The 14,347-nt window shown below is 48.9% G+C and overlaps 1 protein-coding gene across 8 annotated transcripts in view; it reads left to right on the top strand.

Moving 5' to 3' along the window:
• Window positions 1-13,520, top strand: part of MAP3K4 (mitogen-activated protein kinase kinase kinase 4) — a 113,348-nt gene extending 99,828 nt beyond the window's left edge. For 4 of the 8 annotated variants that reach the window (XM_043592701.1, XM_043592703.1, XM_043592702.1 and 1 more), the window contains 8 exons: window positions 2,488-2,679; window positions 3,679-3,749; window positions 4,728-4,844; window positions 5,728-5,887; window positions 8,067-8,189; window positions 9,065-9,171; window positions 11,038-11,217; window positions 12,983-13,520. In XM_043592701.1, coding sequence (XP_043448636.1) covers window positions 2,488-2,679; window positions 3,679-3,749; window positions 4,728-4,844; window positions 5,728-5,887; window positions 8,067-8,189; window positions 9,065-9,171; window positions 11,038-11,217; window positions 12,983-13,003 — 971 coding nt within the window. In that variant the 3' untranslated portion in view covers window positions 13,004-13,520. Of the gene's footprint in view, window positions 1-2,487; window positions 2,680-3,678; window positions 3,750-4,727; window positions 4,846-4,936; window positions 5,029-5,727; window positions 5,888-8,066; window positions 8,190-9,064; window positions 9,172-11,037; window positions 11,218-12,982 lie in introns of those variants that run through there. The other 4 variants (XM_043592705.1, XR_006299101.1, XR_006299102.1 and 1 more) reach the window with 4 other exon arrangements.
• Window positions 13,521-14,347: the final 827 nt, after the last annotated feature.

Consider the following 14,347-nt stretch of genomic DNA (forward strand, 5'->3'; position numbering starts at 1 on the left):
CCGCGTCGGGCTCTGGGCTGATGGCTCGGAGCCTGGAGCCTGTTTCCGATTCTGTGTCTCCCTCCCTCTCTCTCTGCCCCTCCCCCGTTCATGCTCTGTCTCTCTCTGTCCCAAAAATAAATAAACGTTGAAAAAAAAAAAAAAAACCTTTAAAAAAAAAAAGAAAAAACAGGTTTGCCTCAAGCCAGGGGGCAAAGTACAGAATAAAAAACACATCTGGAGGCCCAGTGTCTAAAGAATATAGCAGCTGTATGGGGCAGTGTAGCTGGAAATAGAAATGATCTTGAAGGTGTTGGGGGAAGTCAGACCATGGCCGGTCTTCAATGACGGATGAAGGCCTTAGCCAGGGACGGCGGGCAGCCCTTGCAGCCTCCTGAGCTGCCGGTGTGTTTGGCGAGTGGGAAGGAGGAGTGAGGAAGACACCGGCGTGGAGCGAGCTGCTGGCCTGGAGTGGGGAGGAAATGGGGAAATGGTCACACATCAGGCTAAGGTGGGATTTTAAAAAAAGGAAATGACCCTGATGCAGTCTTTGCCAGGCCTGGGGCAGGTGCGGTGCGTTTGGAGGGTTTGGAGCAGGAGATCCACAGGCTTGAGCCTGGGAGACAGGCAAGAGGGTGTCTCCACTGGCTCTCACATAATCACTAGTTCCCATGCTTACCGGGTGTTTGTGACGATTTTCAAAACAAATACTTTGTGGTCAAGAGAACTTGGGAACTGTTGGGAGACTTACAGTTCACATTCACAGAGATGGAGAAATCTTGAGAAGTTCTTACTGTAAAAAAAAAGAAAAAAAAACCCTTTCCCGGAAATATTTGACCGTGGAGTCCATGGCCTCGTAGCTGTGAAGTCTCGTTCAGAGCCCAGTAGACTTGATGTGTCATTTACTGAGGTAGAGGAAACAGCGATTCATGTTTTAAAGAAACGGTTGTAGTGAGAAACTACAGTTAGAACATGATGCACCTTTGGGAATTTCTCTTCTCGGCGTTAACCTCAGAGCCGTCCTGGTCCTCTCTTTGCTGGCCAGAAATTCAGGCTCTTACATAGCTAGGATATGGTATGAGGGCTGCTGTAATGGGTCCACGAATGAAGCAGTGCTTTTCACGTTGGGGGTTGTGACACATCGGTTAGGAGGGTCGGAAAGTCAGCATTTAAAAAATCAGGATGTCTCCTGATAGTCACACATACCTATTTACATTTCTTAAGGCAAGAAAGATACAGCTTGTACTTGTGAGCCGTGTTTATCTTATGTATAACATAATATTATCCTTTTCCCAGTTTTCTCTATCTCTGTAGGAAATAAAATTACTCCAATTACAATTGTAATTAATATGGATAATCAAGATTATATAGAACCAATGCTACTAAAGAAATACAATGTAAAAAAAAATTTAAAAAATAGGATGGAGTCTGTTTCACTGTTTTATGAAACTGTTGTTTAGATACCTGTGTGTGTAAAAGTTACTTCTCACTGTCCTTCATAATCAAATAAGTTGGAGAACTAGAGATGTAGAGACAGATGAAAAAATAAGGAATAGGAACAATAGTAGCTGAATCTTACTGAGTATTGCTGTGTCTCAGGCACAAGGCTTAGCGCTTTACATGTGTGATTTCATTAAATACTCACAATAGCTCTGGACTCAAGATATTTTACTCCCATTTCACAGATTAGGAATTGTATATATAAAGACGTCAGTTAACTTGCCCATTGTCAGACATGTGGAATATGGCGAGGCTGGGGCTTTATCCCAGGCATTCTGGTTCCAGAGCCTTTGCTCTGGACTTTTTCTGGAGAAGGGATGACTGACTTCCCTTCTCATCAGAGATGCTTGCTAGAAAGGTGTGGAACTTCAGCGGAGCTGTGAGGGGTGAGGTTACTCCCTAGGCACTGTGGCGGGAAACAGGCATTTCGGGCAGGCAGGAAAGTGGGAACATAGGCTTGCGAGTGGGGAACGGCTTGCCGTGTTCTAGGAGTGTGTTCAGTTTGGCTTGTCTGGGACCTGTGGTAGGAGAATAGAAGGAGACTACTTGTAAAAGTGAACTGGGAAAGGTAAACTGGGTCCAAATTCCACACGGCCTCGAATCCTGTGGGAAAGACTTGGATTTTTGGTAAACAGGTTGTTGAGAACCATGAAATAAATTTAAGTAGGAAAGGAACATGATCAAACTTTACATGCTAGTTAGACAGATCTGGCCAACAAGAGTGGATTGGAGACAGGAGAGGCTGGAGGCAGGTGGGAGGTTGCTAAGCCACAGCCTGGGGGGAGGAAGGCACCCGCTGTGCCTGACTAGCCTGTGTTTTATGTATGTACCTGTGCGGGGGGGGGGGGGGGGGGGCGGGCAGTGCCGGGAGCTCTTGGACACACCTGCTCGTTTGTGCCTTGCCGTGCGGCAGTGGTCACGTGCAGTGCTCTGTTTCTGTGATTATTTGCCGGACATCGACTCACCGCTAGTGACTGCGGACTCCTGTGTTTGTGATTCTCTCTGCAGACACTGCTTCCAAACAAGGACCCATAGAGGCTATCCAGAAGTCGGTCCGATTGTTCGAAGAAAAGAGGTATCGAGAAATGAGGAGAAAGAATATCATTGGTCAAGTTTGTGATACCCCTAAATCTTATGATAATGTTATGCACGTAGGCTTGAGGAAGGTGACCTTCAAGTGGCAAAGAGGAAACAAAATTGGTAAGGAAACTGAGGAACGTGACACAAAGGTCGCCTCTCTTAGAAATGGCAATCATTGCACGTCTTTAGGTTCAAGCCGTTTCTCTCATAGACGTGGCAGGTCTTTTGCAGAGGGTTCTGGTTTTTCGTTTGTGCAAATGTCATATATCTGTGAAATGTGTTCTAAGAGCAATATGAGAGGAGATTTTGGATTTTTAAGTGGCTCATTAAACCGACTGGTTTTGCTCGATAACTCCAGAAGTTGCCAGTTAGCCATTTGTTCCAGTTGATATTCTTACGATCGTGTTCCCTCAAGAACATTACCGAAGAGAGACTGGATGCAAATAGAGACAGTCTTTCCTAAAACATTGCCTATTAATTCATTTCCAGGTGAAATAACTCATGGGAGATTGTGTGACGGAAGGAGCCTGATGATGTTTTAGATCCTTCCCTCTTTTAAATGCATCTATGTATGGAGTGTTTAGGTCTGATGAGGCAGACGCAGTTGGAATATAGGACTCTGGGAGCCTCCGGGACCCTGAAGTTTCCGTAGAGCTATCCATAGGCGCAGGAAACACTGGAAACAATGAAGTGCTGTAGAAATGTTATCAATTACTGTTACCAGTCTTAGCCATATATGCCCTTAGTTTAATGTCCCCAAAGGTACGTTGGTGCAGTATCCACTCCTGCACACAGGCTCACTCCTGGCTACTCCCTGTGCCCCACCCTGACCCTGACCTCCTGAAGGGTCATAAGGGCTCAGAGTGTGCACCTCTGTACCTCTTCTGGGGTTTGCCAAAGTCACTTCTCTTTATAGGTATTTACAGGTAAGGCACAGCGAAGAGATGGCTTTTGGTTATTGGGGGACATTCAGAAACATTCTGGGTCTTGCGATAGTAGACTCTAGGTAAGGTAGGTGTCTGAATATAGATCCAGAATTCAAAAGAATATTGTACATCTGAGTGACTTAAAATGACCTAGCTTTGGTGACTGAGAGCAGTGTGTTTGTTCTGTTCACAGGGGAGGGGCAGTACGGGAAGGTCTACACCTGCATCAGTGTCGACACTGGCGAATTGATGGCTATGAAGGAGGTGAGTGGTCTGGCCTTCCCGGAGGCCCTTCTGTTTGGAGCCTCTCTGTGAGACAGCGATTTGGTAAAGCAGCTCGTTTGTGAGGCCTTCTTAGCGCACAGAGCCAACTCGGGTGCCTCCGTGTTGCGTCGTCTGGGCAGATACACCGAGACGGCAGAGTAACGGGGTGTCCGACTCCAGTGCGGATCCCGGTGAGGCTGCTAAGACCGGTGCACACGTGGTTCTGCCCCCACGCAGGGATGCTCGGGGCCGTACCGGGGAGGCAGGCAGAGTTAGCCGAAGACCCAGAGCACGGTGACAACGGTAGCGTCTTGGCGGGGAGTCGAGGGAGGAGACCTCTGCGATCTGCTTCAGAAACAGCTGCAGCTAGGGTGGGGGGGAGCCGGGAAAAGCCGAGGAGGCCCGTCAGGGAAACGGATACCGTTGTCGCTCGTGAGGAGACGCTTCGGGACTCCGAAGGGCAGAGGAGCCCGTGGAGGACGAGTGTGGGGCTGCCGCGGCCGTTCGTGTGGGCGCAACAGCCCCCCGCGCAGCCCCCGGGCCTCCCTTTCGCAGCTCCCGAGGCATTTCGTGTCTTCCCCGCGTGGCTCTTCCCCGCCCTGCTTCTTCAATCTCATTGTCACTTGGCCGGAAGCTTCCTGAGGGCAGAATCCTCTCTCATCTCTGCCTTTCCAGAACCTAGACAGCTGTGATCGCCTACTGACTGTCTAGTGGTTTTGTGAGTTCGGTCTGCACTTCGGAGTGTGATCCCGTGAGCAGGTTGCTCACTCATCAGTATCGTAAAGCAGGCGCATTTTATTCGCGTGGCCCGACAAAGGAAAGAGAGACTCAAAATCGAGTCACAAAGCCACTGACCGTAGTCCCGTGGGTCTGGATGGTACAAACGTCAGGAGACGGCCTCCCGGCCCCCGCGTTCGAAAGGTGTCTTGTCCTGGTTTGTGGCAGGACTGACGCTAATCGACGGTTTTCTTTTCACAGATTCGATTTCAACCTAACGACCATAAAACTATCAAGGAGACTGCAGACGAATTGAAAATCTTTGAGGGCATCAAACACCCCAATCTGGTTCGGTATTTTGGTGTGGAGCTGCATAGAGTAAGCCAACTTTGGTCACACGGTTTTGTGTGAGGAATCAGTTAAGGGCGCAGGTGGAGTCCTGTTCTACATCACAGGTCTTCTCATTTCAGAGCACAGTAACTTTGCCTAATTATCAGGAAATCTCCATGAGTTACATCATTTCTGCCTTCTCTCTGAAACTAGAGGAGTTCTTCCTAAAATGTAAGTTGTAGACTGTAGTCATTAACCCGACATTATAAAGCACTGAAACCCATCCTGCCAGTCAGAAGATTCTTCCAACGTGCCCCTTACACAGCGCGTTACTTTTTCCCCCAGTTTTCACTGAACCGCTGTTGTGTGCGCTGTCGAGTAACGCTGATTTTCCTTTTACACGTGTGTAAGGGCCCATTGTGAAATGAGAACGTTACAGCCTCAAATTCGTTTCCCCCCTTGTGTTTGGAAGTAAACGCTTGGAGGGAAAGAGGATAACTTGGACCGTCCCGGTGGAGTCTGAACTTCCGGGGGAAGTTGAACGGTGATTTTTAATGTTTTCCCAAACAGATTCGTGTCTGAAAAGGATGTGTTTCAGTACTTAATAATACATTCGTAGGGACAGCCCTGTTGGTCCCTGTCTGAGATTATATAGCAGACTTCGTTTCAGAGGTTTATGGACACTTACCACCTGTGATTTGGAGAAGACGTTCTTGTCCCAACCAGCTGTATAATTCCAGACAGAGGAGGCAGGCAGACACCTGTGTGCAGGAGCGAGAAATGACTGCTACAAGACAGATTCAGTGTCGAGGAGGACAAGTGTAGCCTACCGTTAGAAAGAAGATTCCTTTGGGGTGTGACCTGTGACGTTTTCCAGATTCTTCACTTAGCGTACGTGTGAACACGCGGCTGCATCTTCTTCCACCCGCAGGAAGAAATGTACATCTTCATGGAGTACTGTGACGAGGGGACATTAGAAGAGGTGTCGAGGCTGGGACTTCAGGAGCACGTCATCAGGCTGTATTCAAAGCAGATCACCGTTGCCATCAACGTCCTCCACGAGCACGGCATAGTTCACCGAGACATTAAAGGTAACCCCCTGGGACGCCTGCAGGGCTCAGTCGGTTCAGCGTCTGCCTCTTGATTTCGGCTCAGGTCATGATCTCACGGTTGGTGGGTTCCGCGCGGAGCCCGCTTGGGATTCTCTCTCTCTGCCCTCTTCTACATGCGGGCGCTTGCGCACGCTCTCTCGCTCGCTCGCTCTCCCTCTTGCTCTCAAACTAAACATTAAAACGAAGGTGATCCCCATACTCACCTGGCTGCCGGACACCAGACTCCTTGGTGCCCAGCACCAGAACGTGGCTGCTGCCAAGACACTCGTTCCCACGCCCACACGTCACTTCTCCACAAAGAAGTACCCTTACTGGCAATATGCTTCCACAAGGAGCCCAGTATCGAGAGGCCATGTAGAACACTTGTCTCCACCCATGAGCCGATAAGTCTGCTCTTTGCGGGTCACACTCTTTTCAGTGAAGTCTGGTTTCTAAGAAGAAAATTTGCGGGGCACCCGCAGGGCTCAGTCAGTGAAATGTCTGACTCTTGACTTTGGCTCGGGTCACGATCTCAGGGTTGATGGTTTCCAGCCCCACATCAGCCTCTGCACTGACCGCAAGGAGCCTGTTGGAGATTCTTGCACTCTCCCTCTCTCCCTGCTCTTTCCCTGCCTGTGCTCTCTCTCTTTTTCTTTCGAAATAAATAAACTTTCAAAAAAAAAAATGAAATTTGCTATTTTTATAGGCTGATTTAGCCAAGCTTGTGTATTTACTAGACGTTCACTGCTGGAGCTCTTTTCCCCGTGTCCGGACTCTTTGGTATTTCCATGTGGACCTCGTGAATGTGTGAAGGGACAGTGAGTCTGAAATGGAAGCCGTGTCCTGGGCGAGAACGTTTATTGACACCAACCTCCTCCAGTATAGAGTTCTGCCAATGACTGACTTGGTCACGCTGATTGATTTGAAGCGCTTTTGTTTTCTAGCGTGAGGGGAATGGTCCTGCTGGTCTCAGAACTGTCTCTTTGGCGTTTGCCCCTGGCCTTTGTATTTGGGAGCCTTTGAGGTAATTCAAGTGACGAATTACTGGTCTCCCATGGGTCCTCGAGTAAAGGACTCCACTCTGTCACACAGCCTGAGGCCAGCCTAAACACGTTCACTCTAGAATTGGCTGACTTCCAGCCGGGCCCTAGACCTGGGGCGGGGATGGATTACACCAGAACCTGGTTTGGTCTGGGTGTAAGAGTTGTCCACCCTCTCTGCAGTGGCTTGCCCTGAATCCCCAGTGTCCTCCAGTCTCGTTGCCTCCCCACCTGCCCGTCTGCCGACACCGCTGCTGGGGTCATTCTGAGCACTTGCTTAATTGGTTCTTTGTCAGGCCACGGCACTGCCTGTTTGCAATTGTTCTGTCTCTGACCCCTGTCACAAAATGGTACCTTCCTGTCGTCAGCACAGCCAGGGTCCTTGAATCAATCCATTCACTTGTGTCCTTGTGACATTTGTTATAACTCAGCACCGCCAGTGTGCACATGTGGGCCAGCTCCAGAGTCGTGAAGTTAGCGCTGTCGAGTCCGCTGTGGGGACAGCGTACCCTGGGAGCACTGGGGCGCTGAGGACTCCCTGTTAGATGTCAGCTCATTGTGTGGCTGCTTATCTAACGCGAGTGGCTCCGTCATGCTTTTTGAGGAAGGTGCCACAGGACGCACGGTACCGGAGAGATCGTGGAGCCTCGAGCTGCCCAGAGCCGGGAGCATAAGCCCGGACTCCAGCTGGGGTACCCGAGGCACGTTGCTTGTAGACACAGAAGCAGGCGGCAGAGCGTTCTCTTCAGGGAGAGGGTGACGTCCGCCCAGGGCGGCCTCGGTCGGCCTACGGGGCAGCGGTGCGTGTGCCGGGCCTTCCGTCCGCGCCCACTGTTTTCGGGGACCCACAGCACAAGCATTTGTGCCATATACACAGCTCCTTTTTGTCTCTGGGTTTTTAGTGTCAGAGTTTGTGTGTGTGTTTCACTTCAGAACCTATCGGTCAAAGCTGTTTGTACGGATATTAAAATTGCTTTGTATTAACATTTGTGCACAAGGCTTAAGAGTCTTTCTGTGATTATCTTTGTAAGTGGAGTTTTATGAAGCTTTGTGTAATTCGGTTGGTGAAGCAAGTCCCTGGGAGTTCTGGTTACCGTGCAAGCTTAAATGCACCTGCGTGCCCTTCTTCTTCCGGTTAGGGGCCAACATCTTCCTCACCTCGTCTGGACTCATCAAGCTCGGGGATTTTGGATGCTCCGTAAAGCTTAAAAACAATGCACAGACCATGCCGGGCGAAGTGAATAGCACCCTGGGGACTGCAGGTAGGGACTGGCCCGATCGGGCTTTTCGAAGGCGACTCATTACAGTGCGCTTGCCGTCTGGGCTTTCCATCACCCCTATTGTCAGCATGACCCGGGAACAGGGAGGAGGGTTTCTAAACACCTTTTCCCCCAGAGTGAGAGGCAGGAGGAAAGTTCTCCTTCTCTTCCCCAGAACACTATCGTTTGTTGTTCACCTGGGGGATGTTTAAATGATTCCAGCCCAAACTCAGCCGTATGTATATTAAACACGATGGCATGGGCTGGTTTGTTTTTTTTTCTTTTCGAACATAACCTCTTGATTGTCCAGCACCTGTGACCGTTTCATGTCTGCCTAAAGCAGACAGGCAGTTTGGAGCATTATCGGCCCTTCTAAAGGAAAAGGAGAGGGCAGGCACACCCAGGAGTAAGTGAATGTCTTCACACACGGGGACGTGCTACCCACACAGCCACGCCCACACCTGGCCTGCTCCTCACCACGGTCCACTCTTTTGTCCCCTTTAAGAGGGACATGCAGAAAGGGTAATTAATTTGTTTCGACTGTTCAGTGGCGTAAAGCTTTTCATCCTCTTTTGTAGTGCAGGTTTCACATTTTTAATGTGAATACAGTTTATCTGAAGATTTGCCATTCAAAAATCATCCTTTAGGTAGTAATTCAGCCTCTTAAAATGTTCACTCAGAAAACTGATTCGAGATGTCTATTGCTTTTGATATTTCCTATTACATAACTCAGAGAAAGATCTCCCTGCCTGCCCCCAGCAAATTAGTTGTTTCTTTTATGTGGAATATTAGACAATATTAATTCCATGGTTGGCTTGATTACTGTGTGCTACTGTGTTTATAACCTATTCCTATCCCCGTATCTGTGATTTTTAAAGCATACATGGCTCCAGAAGTCATCACTCGCGCAAAAGGAGAAGGCCACGGGCGTGCCGCTGACATCTGGAGTCTGGGGTGCGTCGTCATAGAGATGGTGACTGGCAAGGTAAGCGGGGTGCACACCTGGGGGCAAACCCCCGGGGGGCTCTGTACCCTGACAAGACTGGATGTGTGCGTGTATCATTTATTATCAATACCACGGACATATCTGCTAACTAGAGACCATGACTAAAGATTAAAAAATGTGACCTATCGGGGCACCTGGGTAGCTCAGTCGGTTAAGTGTCCGACTTCGGCTGAGGTCATGATCCTGTGGTTCATGGGTTCGAGCCCCGCATCGGGCTCTGCGCTGACAGCTCGGAGCCTGGAGCCTGCTTCAGATTCTGTGTCTCCTTCTCTCTCTACCCCTCCCCCACTTGTGCTCTGTCTCTCTCTCAAAAATAAACATTTAAAAAAAACTAAAAAACGTGACCTGTCAAAAGATACAGTACTGTGAAGACGAGTGACAGACTAGGAACCAGATATTTATAAGATTTATAACTTGGAGCACTCTTACGAGGGAATAAAAAAAGTATGAAGCTGAAGTTAAAACACTGAGAAGCGAGGAGCTACAGAAAGAAGCAGGAAGCCAGAAACTTAGGTCCACTCGACAACTGGCATGTGAGGGCAACTTTATTCATAATTTGCCAGACTTGGAAGCAGCAACCAGGGTGTCTTTCAGTAAGTGAGTGGATGAGCAAACCGGAAATGCGGACCACGGAATGTTACGCAGCAACGAAAAGAGATGAGCTGTCAGAAGACGACTTGGTGGAACCGTGAAAAGCATGCGACCACATGAAAGAAGCTAATCTGAAAACACCACATATGTATAGTGTGATTCCAGCACGTGACATTCCAGGAGAGGCAAAACCGTAGAGGCGGCAGAAGGATCAGTGGTTGCCAAGGGCTGTGGGAAAGGGAGGGAGGGGGGAATAGATCGAGCACGAGGAGTTTTAGGGCAATGAGGCTGTTCTGTAGGACTGGGTATCTGCAACGTCTAAAAACTTATCTTTTGGGGGGCGCCTGGGTGTCTCAGTTGGTTAAGCATCTGACTTCGGCTCAGGTCGTGATCTCACAGTACGTGAGTTGAGCCCCGCGTCGGGCTCTGTGCTGACAGCTCAGAGCCGAGTCCACTTTGGATCCTCTGTTCTCCTCTCTCTGCGCCTCCCCCGCCTCACATATTCTCTCACTGTCTTTCAAAGATAAATGAGCACTAAAAAAAGTTTAAAAGTTTATTAAAAAAATTTATTTTTTGATGAAAATACTACTAAACGAGGCAAATGTATAAAGGTACCATTGTGTGTGTGTGTGTGTGTGCGCGTGCACATGCAGCAGCATTTTTGTAAAGCAGAAGATGTTACAAACCTCTCGTGCTATTAGTAGGAAACTGTATTATACCTTGCGGCCTCTGAATGAAATAGCATTTTATTGTTATGTTTTATGATATATAAAATAACCAGAGCTTCGCACTAATAGAATTTCATGTTCACTATTCAATAAGGTAGTGTAGTAATTCCCTATAAGATAACTGTTGAATTTTATGTTTTCTTGACATATTTACATCATTTTATGTGTTACATTTTTTATCGTATGATGTGGCTTCTAGGTAATGCTGGGCTAACAGAACATCCACACGGGGTCGGCAGCCTATGCTGACCACCTGGTTTTGTAAATAAGGTTTTATTGGCATTCAGTCACACCCATTCATTTATACACCTTCCGTGGCTGCTGTCACCCCACAGTGGGAGAACTGAGGAGTTGTGGTAGAGGTCACGTGGTCCGCAAGCCTAAAATATTTACTGTTTGGCTCTGTAGCTAAAAGTTCGCCGACTTCTGACATGTATTAATATTGAGGTGCCTGAAAAGACTTGAAAGTTTCATTTTTTTTTTTTAAGGCCATGTAGTATTAAAACCTGTTTTTTCCCTCTTTTAGAGGCCTTGGCATGAATATGAACACAACTTCCAGATTATGTATAAAGTGGGCATGGGGCACAAGCCACCGATCCCTGAAAGACTAAGCCCGGAAGGAAAGGACTTCCTTTCTCACTGCCTTGAAAGTGAGCCCCGGATGAGGTGGACAGCCAGCCAGCTCCTCGACCACGCCTTCGTCAAGGTTGGGCAGATCGCTGAACAGTGTTTTTCATGTTTCAGTGTTTGAGTTCTGCTTATGTCTGGCACTGAAGGAATTTGGGAACTTAGATATAAAATCCCTATATCTGGAATGGAAAGGAGGTCAACGTATTATGCCAAGGGGTTTTGTATGTTATTTTGGGGGGATAAGTGTTCATTGAGGCCCTCTGCTTGATCCATCCGGGTGTGTTTGCAGTGCACTTGAGGCTGTTACGTGGAATTTTTAATGGAACTGGCCGAACGACCCTGTTTCTACTCTGGAGAGTGCGTAGGCTGCTTGAGTACAGGGTTAGTAATGACTAAATTCTAGGAGGTAGAGATGGAGTTAGTGATGACTACATTCCAGGAGAGTAGAGACCGGGTTGGTAATGACTCAAATCTGCTAGGAGAGTAGAGACGGGGTTAGTAATGACTGAGTTCTAGGAGAGATGGAATGGGGTTAGTAATGACTATGACTAAATTCTAGGAGAGTAGAGACAGGGTTAGTAATGACTCAAATCTAGGAGAGTAGAGATGGGGTTAGTAATGACCGAGTTCTACCAGGAGAGAGTAGAGGCAGGGTTAGTAATGACTAAATTCTGGGAGAGTAGAGACGGAGTTAGTAATGACTGAGCAGTCAGTATGTTCAGAGCAGAGCTGTGATAATGGTACGCATGCTTTGTTGTGGGGTCACTGAGAAGAGCAGTTTAATCCAGCTAGGTAATCTCAGGTATTGCTTGCTCTGGAATGAGATGCCTGAGCTGTGTGGGAGGGTTTGGAGGGGTCAGGCAGGGAGGGAGGGGTATGGCAGGGTGAAGAGGGTAAAACAGTCAAGGAACTATGTGTGCAGATGGATCCTAGGATGTGGGAACTGGTAAAAGGTAAGGCTGGAAAAGTAAGCAGGCGCCACATGAAGGAATTTCAGTTTTATTATAAGCATAATATTAAATAGTGCTTTAGAATGATCCTTCTGGCAACAGAATAGTGACGAAGTTGCTGATACAGCTAATAGGCTGGGCATGGGGGGTCAGGGGCGAATTATCAGCAATATTTAGGGGTTAAAATGGCCACCACCAAGTAGCTGATGAGCTGAGAAAGGCGAGTGAGGGTGGGGTCCAGGACGGCTCCCAGGCCCCGGCTTGGGCCACCAGGTTAGAGACCCCGTTGGCCAAGAGGGGTACAGAGGCAGCTGGCGGGGTGCTGAGTCATGGAGGTGGCGGTTCTGTCTGTGGCAGATCACGGTCGAGGCGCGTTTGGAACGTCTGCTCAGGGACTTCAGATGGGCACGTAGGTGTTGCGGGCCCGTGCCCGGGAGAGAGTGGGGCCCAGATGCAGACCTGGGAGACAGAACGTTGCTGGGAGAGTATTTCAGGGAGAAGTGGGGTGCCCGTGAAACCCTGGGGAAAACAACACTGGAAGGGCCTTGCAGGGGAGCCCCCGATAGAGGAAAGGACAATGCGGAAGAGAGGAGTGACCACGTTCGTGGGTGGGTGGAATTAGGGAACAGACAGCTGGATTTGCTATGTAGATATTAAGGATCTGTGATTAAAAAGACACTAATTTCCTTGTTATAAAGCATACAGACAGACTCTTACCGCTTTCAGTGGTCAGGTGACAGAGCAGTGACTTAGCTCTGACCTTATTCGCCGCACCAGCCGAGCCTCCCCCCGCCGGCTCAGCGCTGGGAACGTGGAGGCGGCGGCAGTGACTCACCGTGAGTTGTGCGCGGACCGTGAATCGTGTTCAGCTCTCTCCTGCCTCCCTCACAGGTTTGCACAGATGAAGAATGAAGCCAGTTGGTCTGTGGCCTGGTGGTGTGTGTGCTCGGAGAATTCTCTCAATCACTACTGTATGTAATATTTACATAGAGACTGTGCCGAGAAGCAGTGTAAGCCTTTCTAACCTTCCAAGACTGAGGACTGCACAGGCGACAAGCGTCACTTGTCCTGCTGCTCCTGTTTGTCCGATGCGGCGCGGGGCCCTTCCGCGTGACGGTGTCCACGAGGTAAAGAAGCTGCATGTTAAGTGCCATTACTACTGTACACGGACCATCGCCTCTGTCACCTGTTTCTCGTGTGACTGAGGACCGTGACGTCAGTGTAGTATTTTTGACCTTCCCGGGTTCAAAAGCAGTTGTAGTGTTATCGGTGTCCTGGGCCTTGTTGTTAAACTTCTTGTTTGTCGAGTGCACTGACTGTGAAACCTTACCTTTTTGTCGTTGGCAAGCCACGGGCTTGTTACGCAAAGGCTGATTGATGAAATTTCAGAAAAAGGTTCTTTTTTCAATAAATGGTTTATTTTAGGAAAGTTCAGTTATACTGTCTCTTAATGATTGCCAGCTTCAGGGCCTAGACGTTACCTGAGACAGAGGTCTGTTGCTCTCGCTCGTGTGTTCCCGTACCAAAGGGGTGCAGCCAGGTGCACCAGAGACGGGCGCCGTCCTTCAGGACCTAGGACCTCCTGGCTTTTCGTGAAGAGTGAAGCAGATAAAGGAAACACCACTTGGGATGCAAGAGGGCCCCTTTAAATTCTCCCACGTCACCCGGGCAGTGTGGGAGGGTGAAAGGGTAAGCCTCGTTACTGCATGCTGGATGGAGGCCATCGACGTGTACCCCAGGACAGAGAGGTGACAGGTGAGTGGTAGGCACCGCCGAATGAGCTCTTGAGGAGAAAGCATCTTTGTCAGAAGGGGACCTTCCAGCAGTTAGTTCTCTAAACTAGCCCAAAGTATATGTCATTGATGGTGTTCTTTCGTTTCTTTTTTGCAATTAAGTTTTTAAAAGATTGAGCTTAAAGCTTCCTGAGATCTTTTCAGAAGCTGACACCCAACAGCTGGCTCTGGGAGACTCATTTCTCTGGCACGTTGTGTGTTCACCTTCCCTCCTGGGCGGCAGTCCCCTTCAAGAGATGAATGTCCAGGGGCGCCTGGGTGGCGCAGTCAGTTGAGCGTCCGACTTCAGCCAGGTCACGATCTCATGGTCTGTGAGTTCGAGCCCCACGTCGGGCTCTGGGCTGATGGCTCAGAGCCTGGAGCCTGTTTCCGATTCTGTGTCTCCCTCTCTCTCTGCCCCTCCCCCGTTCATGCTCTGTCTCTCTCTGTCCCAAAAATAAAAAAAAAAAAAAAAAAAAAGAGA

This window comes from Prionailurus bengalensis, chromosome B2 (genome assembly GCF_016509475.1).
Source record: "Prionailurus bengalensis isolate Pbe53 chromosome B2, Fcat_Pben_1.1_paternal_pri, whole genome shotgun sequence".
NCBI lineage: Eukaryota > Metazoa > Chordata > Mammalia > Carnivora > Felidae > Prionailurus > Prionailurus bengalensis.